General features: G+C 38.7%; 1 protein-coding gene across 3 annotated transcripts in view; it reads left to right on the forward strand.

Moving 5' to 3' along the window:
• Positions 1–13,741, forward strand: part of CLEC1B (C-type lectin domain family 1 member B) — a 53,102-nt gene extending 39,361 nt beyond the window's left edge. For 2 of the 3 annotated variants that reach the window (XM_007503741.3, XM_007503740.3), the window contains 5 exons: positions 6,992–7,090; positions 8,754–8,858; positions 9,014–9,165; positions 11,341–11,447; positions 12,568–13,741. In XM_007503741.3, the coding sequence (XP_007503803.1) occupies positions 7,057–7,090; positions 8,754–8,858; positions 9,014–9,165; positions 11,341–11,447; positions 12,568–12,712 (543 nt within the window). In that variant the 5' untranslated portion in view covers positions 6,992–7,056 and the 3' untranslated portion in view covers positions 12,713–13,741. The remainder of the gene's footprint in view (positions 1–6,991; positions 7,091–8,753; positions 8,859–9,013; positions 9,166–11,340; positions 11,448–12,567) is intronic. The other variant, XM_056799151.1, reaches the window with a different exon arrangement.
• The last annotated feature ends 1,091 nt before the right edge of the window (positions 13,742–14,832 follow it).

Here is a 14,832-nt window from a genome sequence, read left to right on the forward strand (position 1 = left end):
CTATTACTACCTGAAAGCCAAACTGGGGACCCAACCAGCATATTCTTCAATTGAGCTAAATAATAAACCATAGGGTACAGAGTGGGTCCTAATGGTTGAGTTAGGACCCTGGAAACCATCGTCTCCATTCATGTACAAAAAGAGTAAAAACGGCTTTCTGTAATGTGTTATTGATGTTGGTCAAGGCAGTAAGATGTAAAGTATAAAGTAGCAAATGTTCTGCAATCTGGTCTTTAGTCAAAGTAATAAGAGGTTTAGGAATCTCACCAAATGATGTAATCCAATGGTGACAAGTATTCTGTTGTTCCAAATATGGCATGTCCTTGTTTCTTCATTTCTCCAGTTGACACACATCCTTGAGGGAAATTAGTTCATGTCCATTGTTGATAGGTCCCAAGAATCTGGGTGAAATGAGAATGCTACTAAAATTCAGAGCACAAAACTATCACAATTAATTAAAGCAGATTGCTTCATAAGGAATAAAAGAAGTACTTGTAGTGGGGCTAGGAACTACAAAATGTCTAGGTACAATCATAAGAGTTAATAGCACTTGAATCATGGACAAAGCATTCTGAGCTTGTAGACATAGACGATGAGCATTAGTTCACACATACAATGAAAAATTGGTTCAAAAATATAGCCTCACCATATAATAATTATCTTATGGTTTTCCAAATGATTAGAAAGGAAGCTCATTTATTATTTAAAGTTTAACTTGTAGATTTCCCCTACTTTGGCTGGGAGAACCCACATTTCCTTAAACTATAGCATTTCAGAGTTTCATAACACAGTGTCAGCAGGTTTGTAAGATTTTATGACCTAAAGTTCAAAGAAATTTCACAGAGAAAGGTCTTCTAAGGGATTGTTGCTACTCTCTAAATCAGGGGTCCCCAAACTTTTTACACAGGGGGCCAGTTCACCATCCCTCTGACCGTTGGAGTGCTGGACTATAAAAAAAAACTGAACAAATCTGTATACCGCTGTCTGGGATAGTGGATGCTGCACTGCTGGCTGTGATGAGCCTGTCACACCCTGCACAGGCCCATCAATGCCACCACCATACTGAGCAGCAGTGTACACAGTGCGGAATCCCCTCCACCAGATCGCTTCTCACCATACTGACGTCTTCCATTGTGCAGCCACATAATCCTTTGTGCAGTGCTTCATTCTAGTTCAGTTACTCTCAGAACAAGGCGCCATGCAAAGGATTACGTCACTGAAAGTAGTACTGTATGTGAGCAACTCCATGCTTTGCGGTGCTGCCACATACAGTGCTCCTCTCACTGACCACCAATGAAAGAGGTGCCCCTTCCGGAAGTGTGGTGGGGGCTGGGTAAATGGCCTCAGGGGGTCTCATCTGGACTGCGGGCCATAGTTTGGGGACCCCTGCTCTAAGCTGTGAGATATTATTATTTTCTAAATTAAAACAAAATCTATATTGCCAGATAATCAGAAGTTTTAAAATATATAATAATATATAACAGATATAGTAATATTATGTAGAGCAGCTCGGTGGTTCAGTGGATAGAATGCCAGGCCTGGAATCAAGAAGACCTAAGTTTAAGTCTGGCCTTAAATATTTACTCTCTGTGTAGCCCTAGGCAAGTCACCCTAACCTTACATTTGTGATCTGTAAAATGAGCTTAAGAAGTGTAATGGTTATTTGCTGAATAGTAATAATTGGTCTTGAGGAAAATGTTGCTGATAGACAGATGAGTGAGTAAAGTAATAAAGATAGAATGACTCCTGTTACACTCTGTCACTCTCTTCTCCTGGGCTGTAATAACAGAGGAATATCTTGGGGAAATGGGGATCCTGAGTGATGGGCCAGGGTTGGTAAGTTGAGGGGAGGCATCCCCTATTGAGTGATAAAGGGGATACTCCAGAATTGATGAGCATGAACCTCCCAGAGATACAAGCCTATCCCCTGTTCACTGACACAGCAGTGGGGGGGGGGAGGGGCAGAGAAGGGCTGACCAGCACTGAGCAATGGCTGATCAGCAGCCTCAGGGAATAGCTTCCTCTATGCCCCTTGAACAAAGTCCCTTTCTTCCAATCTGACTGTGATTTAATATGCCTTTAATAAACCCAAGGTATCTGAAACAAGGGAATTGGGTAGAGGTTAAGGGGTGTCTCTGTCTTCCAACCCTTTGAGGTCCTTCTTTCTGGAAGTTCTGGGGCTAATCAGAAATTCTCCTCCCCTGCCCAGTTATCTTATAAGCTAAACTAAGATATTGAGGAATCAAGGTAAGAGTAAGACAGGTGCTATAAGGCTGGGGGGTTTGGGGGGACCACTTCAAAGGCCATTGAGTCTGAGACCCCTCAGGTCTGACAGGACCTGAGCCTCTCTTCAGATGTTGCTAGAGGTGTCAGGCAATTATGAATCTCTTCTTGAGAAGTCCCAAGGCTGATTCTTTTGGCTAATCTTTCGACTGGCTCTTGGACAATCTCCAGCAAGGTAAGAAACCTCCTCTCACCTAGACATCTTAGTCTCAAAAGCCCTTTCTTTCCCTGGGATCTCTCCCAGGTCGGTGTTCATCTCCCATGCTCCTCTGCCTCCAATGGTCTTCCACCCATCAATCAAGTCTTCTTCAACATTCCATCTTCTCCCTTGCATCCTGCTGTTACAGAAGGAGATAGCAAACCATTCCAGGATCTTTGACAAGAAAACTCCAAATGAGATCATGAAGAACTTGACACAACTGAATGACTCATCTACAACAAAAATATCTATATAATTATAATTTAGTTGCATTTAGGTTAAAAAAAAGAAGTAATACTTTTTCTCAGGTTTCAAAATATGAGAGAAATTTTTTCCATACTCAATATCATGTATTTAAAACATGAAACTCATGAAAACCCAGATGACAACAGTTCAATGGAACCCCCCCCCCTTTTTTAAACTCTTACCTCCACTAGGGATTCCTGAGGGCCCTAATTTTCTCAGAAATGTAATTAAAAGATGTTCATAAAACACCCAAGAACTCTTCCAGTGTGGGTCCTTTATTTATCAAGCTTTATTGCCTGATCTTTTTGAAATCTTTCAGTCAATAAGTTGGGGGTTCAATTTTAGGGCATCTCTTACCATTTTCAACCTTATTAACATGGTATTAGTCCAGTGTCCTCAGGGTCCTTTCTAGATGGAGGAGGTATTGTTCTACTTCCAAAAAGGATACTTTTATTTGTAAAAAACAAACAAACCCAGTTCTCCTTTTTCTATGGGGAGCGATCCTGCTTGCACTAGTTTTTTCTTTAGTTGTCTAAGATGCTGTGTACAAAACAAAAGCTTTTTTCCTGGCTATAGAGGACCTCCCATTCAGAATATCCTAGGACTGCTTTAGGAGGCTTAATTTGAAAGTCTCTAGGAGCTCTCAGTGGAAATCCAAATCTCTCTTCTAAAACTTTCAATTGTAATTGGTTTTCCTAGGAGTTGGGGATTAGGAGTTCCTGCCCAAAGACTCATGTTCAGTTTCCTTTTGGTCTTTGCTCCTTTAGTTTAGTCCTGCTAACCTAATGGATGTGATATCGATGATTCTTCAATGGCCAGACTAAGTTTTTCTAAATGGATGCAGAGAAGTCTAAATATAGACTTGGTGTTTGGCTCATAGATCTAAAGAAGTCTCTAGGTGGCGCTAACAGATGTTGCCTATTGTAGCCTTGTGTTTCTGCTTGATCCCTTTGCCTTTGCTTTTTACAATGACTCAGTTTACCTGGCCACATAAGGAAACTATTCACATTTGGTCCTTGCTTATGGGTCTAGAGGAAGTCCACAGGTAATCCTATAGATATTTCTTCCTGATAACTTGAGGTGTCCCAGTTGGCAGCCTTTGCTTTCAAGATTGCAATCACAGCTATCCACCCATAAGAACCTTGTGACAACTGCCATCAACCTTAGCACCTGAACATATCAGTTCATGGCTAGGGAACTTCTTGGAGAAGGCATAACATTCCTCCACTGGTTGGGATGCCAAACAGAAAATTAGGTTCCAGCTCTTGGTAGCCCAGTTTAGGGAGCTTAGAAACTATAGAAAGTCATGGTTTTTTATACATAGAGAGACCCAAGGACAAATTCCAAAAATGAAAGACAGTTAAGATTTGGAGCAAGAGGTTTCATATCAGTTTTACACTTAATAAGCTTCTATACCTAAAAACTCTGAGGGGAAAATGAAACTAAAGAGAAAAGAGAAGTTCTGTTGAGAGCCTGAGTTGGCAAATTTCCTGCATTCAGCTGTTGGCCAGAGGCTACCCAGCTTGCAGAAAGGAGAGAAATGATACTGGTATCCAAGTATCTAGGTTTTTTTAGCTCCTATGTGAAACTTTTTCCTCATAGGAAAGGGGAAAAAATCTGGTATGTAATAAATTTTCATGACTGCTTAGCAATTTATCAATTTTTCTAATTCAAAAATTGGCTGCTCTAGAGCCTTTCTAACCAAAATTACCTCATTCAGAAATACCAATCTTGATTTGTAAATATTTGTAGTCCCTTTTTTGAGCCAGATAAAGTACCTCTCTCAAATGAAAATTAAAAGGTCATGAATTTAAAACAAAAAGAAACTCACCACCTGCAATTTGGAGAGGCCATCTGTGGCTTGGAGAGTTTGGGTGGCAAAGATCAAGGGGAGTCCAGTCTCCTACAGCTGTCCTTTCTCAGGGAGCCTGAATTCAAAATTCATCCAGGGAACTGCTTGTATGAATCTCTTGGGGAGTACAACCAAAAAAGACCAGTGTCTATGACTCTAATACCACCAGAGGCACCAAGAATGTGACCCTAAAATTCCAATTCACACCAGAGGGACCCTGGGGCAGACTTCTAGTAGTTTCAGTTTATTAGGGAAATCGGTAGTACCTAAGAAATTAGATACAAGATTTGCCTTTGAAGTCAAGGAATCCTCTCTTCAGGGTTTCAAGGGCTTACTAGCATTCAGAATGCAGAGTAGGATAGAAAAATTCTATGATTGGTCATCTTCAGAATCAGAGAAACTGATATGATTGGTTAAGGGCAAGGTCCATCAACCATGACTATTTTTTCAACAGGCCTTTTCACAGGCCATCAATTACTAATATCCTATCAATAATATTTGGGGGAACTTTCCATAGGTCATAAAACTTTGTCAGCAGCATCCTGGGTTTGAGACCTTAAGAAGCTGTGGTTTTAAAACAAAAAGTCACTTAGATGTAATAGTAGTGATTCATAAGGGTGAGGGGTATTGCTAAGGCACATGAACTTTATTTCAAGCATGATATACCTAGAAGGGAGGAGTTAGTGCTAATACAGCAGCACAAACTAAGATAAGTCTTTATATCCTATACTAATATGGCCAATAAAGCAAAAAATCTATCTAATAAATCAAATACAATTAATATAATCATCGACACATGAAAAGTGTCACCAACTTATTTTAGGTTAATTAATTCTAACCAACATAACTCTTATTCCTACAGTAGTAATTAATGTAACTCACTCAAACTTAATCCTGTTCTGCTTAACTCACTAATTCAGTCAGGGATACACATGAAATCACAATGAACTGAGTAAATTACTAATTCAATTAATCAAGGGTAGCAAAATTATTTTCAAAAGATCATTAAGGGAGATGATCATAGCATCATAATGTTGAGCTGGAAGAGATCTTAGAGGTAATGTGATCATGTACATATCATTTTTCTGAGATGCATATTATTTAGTTAAGAAAAAATTATAACTCTTAGGAAAATGCACAGTACTTGAGGGCAGGGACTATTTTGTTTCTAGCTCCTCATTTTACAAATGAAATTGAAACTCAGGGAGATTATTGCCAAAGGCCACATTGGTAATAAATTGCAGAATCAAAATTTGTACCAACGTTTGGTTCCAAAACCAGCTCTTATTCCACACACAACATTGGTAGTCATCTACTCTACCTAGCATATTCTACGCTATTATTCCCTTGTGATTGACTAATAAGTTCCACTCTACCAGACCTAAAACCAGCTTTGAAGATAACTGATTAAGGGGAAATGAATCAGCCTTTTACCATTTAGAGGATCAAATGGGAACCATCATCAGAGGACCAAGTCGACTGCTTCAATGCGCGCCCCCCCCCCCCCCATTTATGAGACTCAGGAAATGAGAAAATGCAAGAACACTTTAGATGGCTAAAAATCTCAGAAAAAGTGAAAGATAAAGTTCTCCTTTGCTTCTGTTAACCCAATAACCAACAGTTTTAGCCCATATCATAGGTGCAAGGTTAGGAAGAAAGATGGAGACAGATAACAAGGAAACAGTGTATCCTGAAGATGAGTGTGGAAACAAACAAGGAGCAAGAGATTATTGCACAGTAAGAAATGACAAGCAGGTTAATTCAATTAAAATTTTAAGAACCCTTACCTCCTCTCTTAGAATAGATACTAAGTATTGATTCCAAGACAGAAGAGTGGTAAGGGGTAGGCAATTGGGGTTAAAAGACTTGCCCAAAATCAATCAGCTACGAAGTGTCTAAGGTCAGCTTTGAACCTAGGACTTTATTTCCCATTTCTAGTCCTGGCTGTCTATCCAGTAAATCACCTAGATGCCCCAAACAAATTGATTTTAAAGAAAATTAAGGAAAGACCTAAACAAAATTATGAAGAGCAAAATGAGTAGAACCAAGAGATTATATAAAGATACAGAAATATTGTTTGAAGAATAATTGGGAATGTCCACCTCCAGAAAAACTGATAATCTGATAAATAGAAACATGTAAAATATGGTTTTATAAATATTGCCAAATGATGCCTTCTTTAGTGTGGGGAGGGAAGGGAGGAATGGAGGGAGAGATGTGGGAAATTTAATAATTTAATGTAACAAATAAATAAATAAATATATTTAAATGGGGGGGGGGGGGAGAGACAAGCTTGATCTCTGAAGCTGCCTCTAAGTCAACTCCTGGAAGTGTAAAGAAGAGCCCCTAGACTATGTTTCCAGGATGTGTGCACTGTTCTCTGACTTTCCTCTCTGGCTGGTTGCCCATAGTTAAACCTGCTGTTTCTCCTGCATGGCGTCCAGTGGCTCTGTCACTACTGTTTCTGTGCCTAGGGATGGCAGTTGGTCTGGTGACTCTAGGAATAATGCGTAAGTGTCAATTGACCCCCCCAGGATTGGGATGGAAAAAAGACCCAACTCACAATTTACCTTCTTATCCTTATAATACATTTATGCCTTGTCCCAGGGACCTTACCTCTGAAGGACCTCCCACCACACTTCGGTTCCTTTAGAGAAACAAGACCCAAAACACCAAGAAAATGAAAAGAGATGAGTTTTCAGCCCAAATTTTCATATGATTCCAGAGCTCATGGGAAAAGTGCTACCCTTTCTTGTACCCATGCAACTTCTTTTTAGACTTTCCCTTATTTATTCTTTAGTTCTCTATAGAGTTAAAGAGCTAATGAGTTCCCTATCACTGATGGCCTTAAAGTTGAAGCTAGATGACTAAAGAATGAATGAATTAGACTAGATAACCTTCTAGCCTAGCATTAGTTGCCTTCTAATGTTGAGATTTCATTATTCTACCACCAGAAGGCAAACTTTTGCCAAAATGCTGGTTGATTGAATAAGTACTTGGGGAGATATTGATAAGTTGATTGATTTTCTGAAATTGTACCTGTGATGGGGAGCAACAGTAGTCATTTATCTTCCTTATTCTGCCTAGTGTCCTGCCACCCTGGACATAATACATAATGTTTCTGCTTTCATATACTATAAATTCTTTTTTGATATCAGGGACAATTTTACTTTTGTCTTTGTCCTTAGTACCTAGCAAAGTACTTATGCTAGGTGCCATAAAAATGCTTGTTGATTGATTTATCTGTTTAGTAGAGGTCTTTTGATTCTTTCCATTTTGTTTTGAATACCTTCCATGGAATCTCACAATTGGAAGAGACCTCAGGAGCCATTTAAGGTTGACCAATTAACTTACCCTCTATTTGACTTAATTTATTCATCTGTAAAAATGGGGTAATAATAGGATTCCCCTCCAGGGGTAATTGTGAGAATCAAATGTGATAATATTTGTAAAGCATTTTGCTTTGTTATTATTGTTAAACCTGGTTAAGAATCCCCTCTACAAAGTCATCCACCATTGCTTGACAACCTCCATTGAGACATAAACTAATAGCTCCCAAGGCAAGCCAATCATTTTATCAAGTCTAATTAATGAGAATTTTTTCCTTATTTCATGACTAAAGTTTTCTCCTTGCCAGTTTTCACTCAGCTGAAGTATGCAAAGATTATCCCCTTTACATAATTCAGAGTAGTTATCACAATTTCAAGGCCCTTCATAATCATGGCCCCCTCATCTGGACACTCTAAAATTTATCCAAGTCATTCCTAAAAGATGATACCCAACAAGTCACTTAACCCCCATTATCTAGCCCTTACCACTCTTCTGCCTTGGAACCAATACACAGTATTGATTCCAAGATGGAAGGTAAGGGTTTAAAAAAAAAGATGATACCCCAAACTGAACAAAATATCCCTGATGTATTCTGGTCAGGGGAGGATACAAAGAATTTTCAGGTATTTTGTTAATAGTTATTAATTAGATTTTCTGATCATTTTAGAAACAACTATTATTTTTCAGATTTAGTCTTTTTCACCCCCTCTATCCCTCCACAGAACTTCCTATCCCATATGAATATTATAAAATATCCAAGGGGTCAACTATTGGATTCATACCTTAGGGTATCTGGTATGACTCATTATAAACTAACTTCATGGTATTTCTTTCACTCCTCAGTCTTTATACAACAGGATTATCTTCATATCGAGAATGGAAATCTCTCAGAGATTCTCCAGCAAGTGGCAAAAAACTTCTGTAATGAGCTTATTCAAAAGACTGTGGGTAAGTGTAACTAAGGACTCATTGCCCGCTTTTTGGCCCATACCTTCCTTCTCTGCCAGAGAGCTTCTTTGGAGCCTTGAGATCTGAAACATGGAGAGAGTTGGAAACCATAGTTGGACTGAAGAGGTACCTTTGCTCTCTGGCTTCTGCTACAGGTCACAAATGTAATCCCTGTGATACCAACTGGAGATATCATGGAGACAGATGCTATGGTTTCTTCAGACACAATCTGACATGGGCAGAGAGTAAAGAATATTGTGCTGAAAGGAATGCCACTCTTGTGATGATACTCAACAAGGATATTTTGGTAAGGAGATTGAATCTCATCCCACTTCAGAGGAATCCCCATAATGAATACCTGGGAATACTGAGAAAAGTCTCCATATGGGTAGATTAGCATGCTGATTCCCAGTGATTTCCCCAAGTGTGAAATGCCTAAAAAGTGTAGGATTTTCTGGAAACACTGGTAAACAACAATCTCTTACTTTGTCTTCAACCACTGAAGCCTTTATAGAGGAGTCCTTCCTAGCTTTGGGGGATTGTACTTCCTCTCCAGTCAAGCAACATAGAAAATGCTTTGAAACTACAAAAGCAGTTAATAGAGGAAGAGAGTGTCCATTTATTATCTATATTTCTATAAATGCTTTTTAGTTTCTTTAAAAAATTTTAAGACCTACCTGAAAAACATTTACATATGCATATATACAAACACATATGTATCTGAGGAATAAAGAATTATTTCCAGTGACTAAAAATTATAGAGAAGATCTCAACCAAATATGAGCAGAAAGGATCCTAAGATAGATCAGTTTGAATATGAAATGAGACTGTCTTGGTTGCAAATTAGGTATAAAAGTGATGGGAAAAAATAAACATTATTGAGGATGACTTATTTTTATTTATTATTATTACTTATTTTAATTTTTAACTTTTATTTATCTTATATTTTTATTATTTATACTTCAGTTAGGGCTTGGACACAATAACTTCTAATCTATCTTCTGTCTCCGGGACTGATTCTTTGATTCTATGAAAATAAGGATGTTGAAAAGTAAATTAAGGGGGCACATGGGTGGTTCAGTGGATTGAGAGTCTGACCCAGAGACAGGAGGTTCCAAGTTCAAATTTAGTCTCAGACACTTCCTAGCTATGTGATCCTGGGCAAGTCACTTAACCCTTATTGCCTTATCCTTACTGCTCTTCTGCCTTAGAACCAATACACAGTATTGTTTCTAATATGGAAGGTACAGGTTTTTTGGTTTGTTTGTTTTTTTTTTAAGTGGATGAGTTTTATGATGAATGGTGTTGCTGTTCAGTCATGCCCAACTCACTCTTTATGACCCTATATGAGATTTTCTTCGCAAAGCTACTAGAATGGTTTGCCATGTCCTTCTCTAGTGTATTAAGGCAGAGGTTAAATTACTTGCCCAGGATCACACAACTAGCATCTGAAATAAGAGTTGAACTCAAATCTTCCTGACTTCATAAACCCAATGGTCTATGGAGTCATGGAGCTGCATCTAATGAACAGTAACAGTATATTTTTGAAAATTTTGGTTTGTTTTTTGGAAAAAGAAAAGCTTTTGTGTGCGGAAAGAGGAAGTCCATTTTGTCGTGAAGGGCAGCCCATTGTCCACTGTAGGTCACTTATACCTGGCTTCTTATAAGTAACTGTGGATGATAAGATAGTGTCAAATTCCTCCCAAGTCACTTGTGCCATATTTCATTATTATTAGTTTTTCCCTTATTTCTCTGTCCCTTTCTCGCTATCCACAGTCATGATAAGTCAAGACATCAACCTGTGATATCATTAGCTCTCTTCAAGATAAGAAAAATGAATAAAACCTTTTATAAACCCTTTTCCTATTCAATAAACTTTGCTGGCATCAGCTATCAACTATATGGCCCTTCTGATCCCAAAAGCTTATCTTTCTCTGGTCTTTATTTCTCACTCCAACCTAAGGGACCCTCAGTCACCCTTATCACTTCTCCACTGGATTACTGCTTTCCCCCTGATTTAAGTATTGCTCCATTCCAATCAATTCTGTACTCAGCTGCCAAAATGGTTTTCCTGAATCTGGATGATATGGGATTGTCTCTTACCACCCAATTCAAAAAGTATTCAAGCCTCAACCACAAAACATGCCTTTCCTTTCACCCTATCTAACTTCTTTCTGGCTAACTTAATTCCACTCCATGCATTTGGTGCAGAAATTGAGAGAGCTCTACTCATCAATACACTCTGATGGAGTTATACTAATAGATAATTTTTTCTAGAGTTCACAGATTATGGGAATTATGGGAACTATCTCATTCAATAACCACAAACCTAGGAGCCCTAGTAGTCTTCTGTAGTACACTTCCGTAGTACACTTAAACCCATCAACTGATTTTCCTATTTTTATTGTACTGGAATCTTGTCTAACTATCACTACCATGAGTTATTCTGAGTTACTAGTAGGGCTTCATATGTCTTCTCTAGGATTTCGTCAAAGGAAGAACTTCTTTTATTCGATGGATTGGACTGTCCCGTCAAAAGTCTGATGGAATCTGGATTTGGGAAGATGGTTCAGCTCTCTCTAAGAATGTGTAAGTCACTAGGCACCTATAATTAAGACATAACTGGGATGTTTTGTTCCTTTGTCATATTTTAAGTATAAACTTTTAACTATTCACTCACTTTTGGGAGCTTTCCCTCTACTGGTTTGTTTTCTTTTCTTGTTGTTGAGTCATTCAGTCTTGTGAGACCTTCCGTGGTCCTTGCAAGATTTTCTTGGCAAAGATATTGGAGTGGTTTGTCACTTCCTTCTCTAGCTGTCCCCATTTTATAGTTGAGGAAACTGAGGCAAAAAGAAGTTAAGGACTTGTCCAGTGTCACACAGCTAGTAAGTGTCCAAGGCCATATTTGAAGTCAAGTTTTCCTGATATCAGGTCTAGGGCTCTATCCACTGTGCAACCCAGTGGCCCCTCTACTGGCTATTACTTTATCCCATGCCTGAGATAGATAAAACTGGCAAGACAGTACAATGACAGCATGTTCAAATCTTTGTGACCCCCTGTGGGGTTTTCATATATATATATTGGATATAAAAATAGATGTATTTTATATATACATAGATATTATCTCTTCTGATAAACCATAAGTGTATCAGGAACTATTTAATAATTGCTTTTTTCTCATGAACAACTAACTCAGCACTTGTTATATATTAGTATGTTTATCATATTATACATACATAATGTATATGTGGTAGGTGCTTAGAAATATTTGTTGATTGCTTGAACTACACTCTTCCCTACGAACATGTGATCCTCCTTCCCAATCTGTACCTTTTCTCAGTTATTTCCCCAGTCCCAAATGCCTTTCTGTCTTTTCTATCCAAGTTCTGCCCATCTTTCAAGCCCCAGCTCAGGTTCCAGCTCCTTTATGAATTTTTCCTTTATTACCCAGAACAATCTCCCATGATCTCTTCCTCCCTTGAACTTCTTATAACATTAATTTGATATTTCCTGATATCTTGTCCAATATGATTCCTCAACTTTTCACATGTCAATTCCTATTTGCCTATCTCCTTAATCATCTCTTTGAGGGAAAAGTCTGTGTCTTTGACCTCATACATGGTTATTTGTATTATTGGTGATCAGTGAGCATTCACTATTTGCTTTTCAATTAAGTTGCAATTTTTATAGCTACCTTTTCTTTGTACAGGTTCGAGCTTTTAGGAAATGGAAGAAACGATCAACAGTGTGCCTACTTTCATAAGGGAAAAATTTATACTTCACTCTGTGAGGACACACATTACTTAATATGTGAGCAGAAGGCCAACCCAGTGAGGATAGACCAACTGATTTGATGTACCGGAAAAACAGATGGAGAAGAACAGTATGTCAAGGATTAGCAGCTCATGGATGCTGGCAAGTGAGAAATTTCTCAACAAAAAGAAGAGACTTTACTCCTTCACTTTAACACATATACACACGCACACACGCATGCATGTACACATGAGCACACACAGGAAAACATCTTCAGGGAAAATTCAATATTTAGTATCTTTTAGCTTATCATCTTCCTCCACCCACACACACCCTAACTTTGGCCTTCTTCCCCAAATTGTTTTTTTTTCCTTCCTCTTAGCATGAACCCTTTTCTTACCCTGCTGACTTTTATTGTATTTCAAACTTGAGTGTCTCTTACTCTTTTCTCAGCCATCATCATCTCAGCCACAATATTAAATTATAAATATATGTATATATTTATATAATATACACATTACATATATATGATAAATAAAATCAGGGCAGGAATTGCTGGTGTCTCATGGACTAAGCATTGGACCAGGACTCAGAACACCTCTAGGAGGATGAAAAAGTGATTATTACAAAGCATGCTAAGGAAAACAGCTTTGAAAGACAACAGAACACTGATCAAGGCTGTGACCAAGCATAATTTCAGAACAAATTTTATGATGGAACTTTTTTTTGATTTTTGAATTTGATTTGAATTTATGATGCCTGCCTGTCTCTTGGCAGAGAGGTGTTAGACTGAAAATGAAGAATAAAAAAAAGAAAGAAAATGAAGAATGAGACAGACACACATTTTCCAACATGGCCAGTGTGGTGAGATATTTTGCTTTACTGTACTGGGTAGGAAATAGTTAGTAAGAAGTAACAGAGAAAGAGCATCAACAAAATGAAAAATACACAGGCAAAAATCAAAACAAAAGGTTCAGAAAGGGAAACAGGTCAATTTTGTACCTACTGGGTTAAATGTAACATATTCTTTTAAAAATAATCTGTACATAATATTGTTCTTTGTAGAATTAAGTATTTTTGTGTGTTGGTGATTTTTAAGTGCTTAATAAATAGATCCTGCTCCGATGACATCCCATCTTTTGTGACAAACTCTTTAAAGGCTTTTTTTTTTAATTTATAGAATTTATCCATAAGTGTCCCAATTCCTCCCTCCCTGCACCACAGAATGTATCATCTGGGAGACAGACATGTTCATACAAATTATGTCTTTCATGTTCTACCTTCTGGTTCACTCTCTGGAGGTAACAGTCACAATTTAAACTACAAGAATTAAATCTGTAGCTGTGTATGAGGTTCTCTTGGTTCTACTCATTTCACTGTTCATCCCATGTAGTTCTTTCCAGGCTCCTTAAAAATCAGCCTTCACAGAGTCTTATGACACACAATTATCCAATGTTTAGCCATTCCCCAAATGATGGGCGTCCACTCAGTTCCCACTTCTTGGCCATTTAAGGGTTTCTAAAGACCTTCCACCACTTAAAGGGACTTTAAGCTATTACTGAATGACTCTGTCTCAGAAGATGTGAGAATCCTGGAAGAGGCAGAACTAGAAGATGATGAGAAAAACAAAAACAGACAGAGAAAAATACCAATCTGAAGGGGTGAGGAAATATGGAGAAGAACACAGATCAGAGATCCCGGCTTGGCCTTTTCCCTCTGGAAAGACCAAGACTCAAACGTTAACAGCTTGCTCTTTGGGGCAGATCCTGCTGAGTGTTTTCAGTTCACAGTGGATCTCCCACTATAAAGTGGGAAAACTGAGAAGCATCAGGAACCAGTGTCACAGCTCTGATAATAGCATCCTCAGCCTCAGGGGCCTCTGGAGCCAGCTAAGAAGTGGCTGCCTTATGGCATTCCCTCTGACCTGCTGTGTTCCCATGCCAGCGCCCACTACATTATGCCCCAGCTTGCTGATACTAATGTGGTTTCCATCTCCTACCTGCTGCTACAGAAGCCCCAGGGCTCCTTTGCCAAGGACCAGAAGCACTTCTACTGCTCATCTCTTCTAGGGTTAAACACTGCCCTACTCTTCCGGGGTCTAGGGATGACCTTCCCAGCTCTGAAGCCTGAGCGCCAGGGCTGAGTGCTGGTCAGGTTTCCTGGGAACCAGTCAGTCCTTCCTCTATGCTGCAGCCAAGCTCTCAGACTCACAGTCAAGCCC

This window comes from Monodelphis domestica, chromosome 5 (assembly GCF_027887165.1).
Source record: "Monodelphis domestica isolate mMonDom1 chromosome 5, mMonDom1.pri, whole genome shotgun sequence".
In the NCBI taxonomy this organism is placed as follows: Eukaryota; Metazoa; Chordata; class Mammalia; order Didelphimorphia; family Didelphidae; genus Monodelphis; species Monodelphis domestica.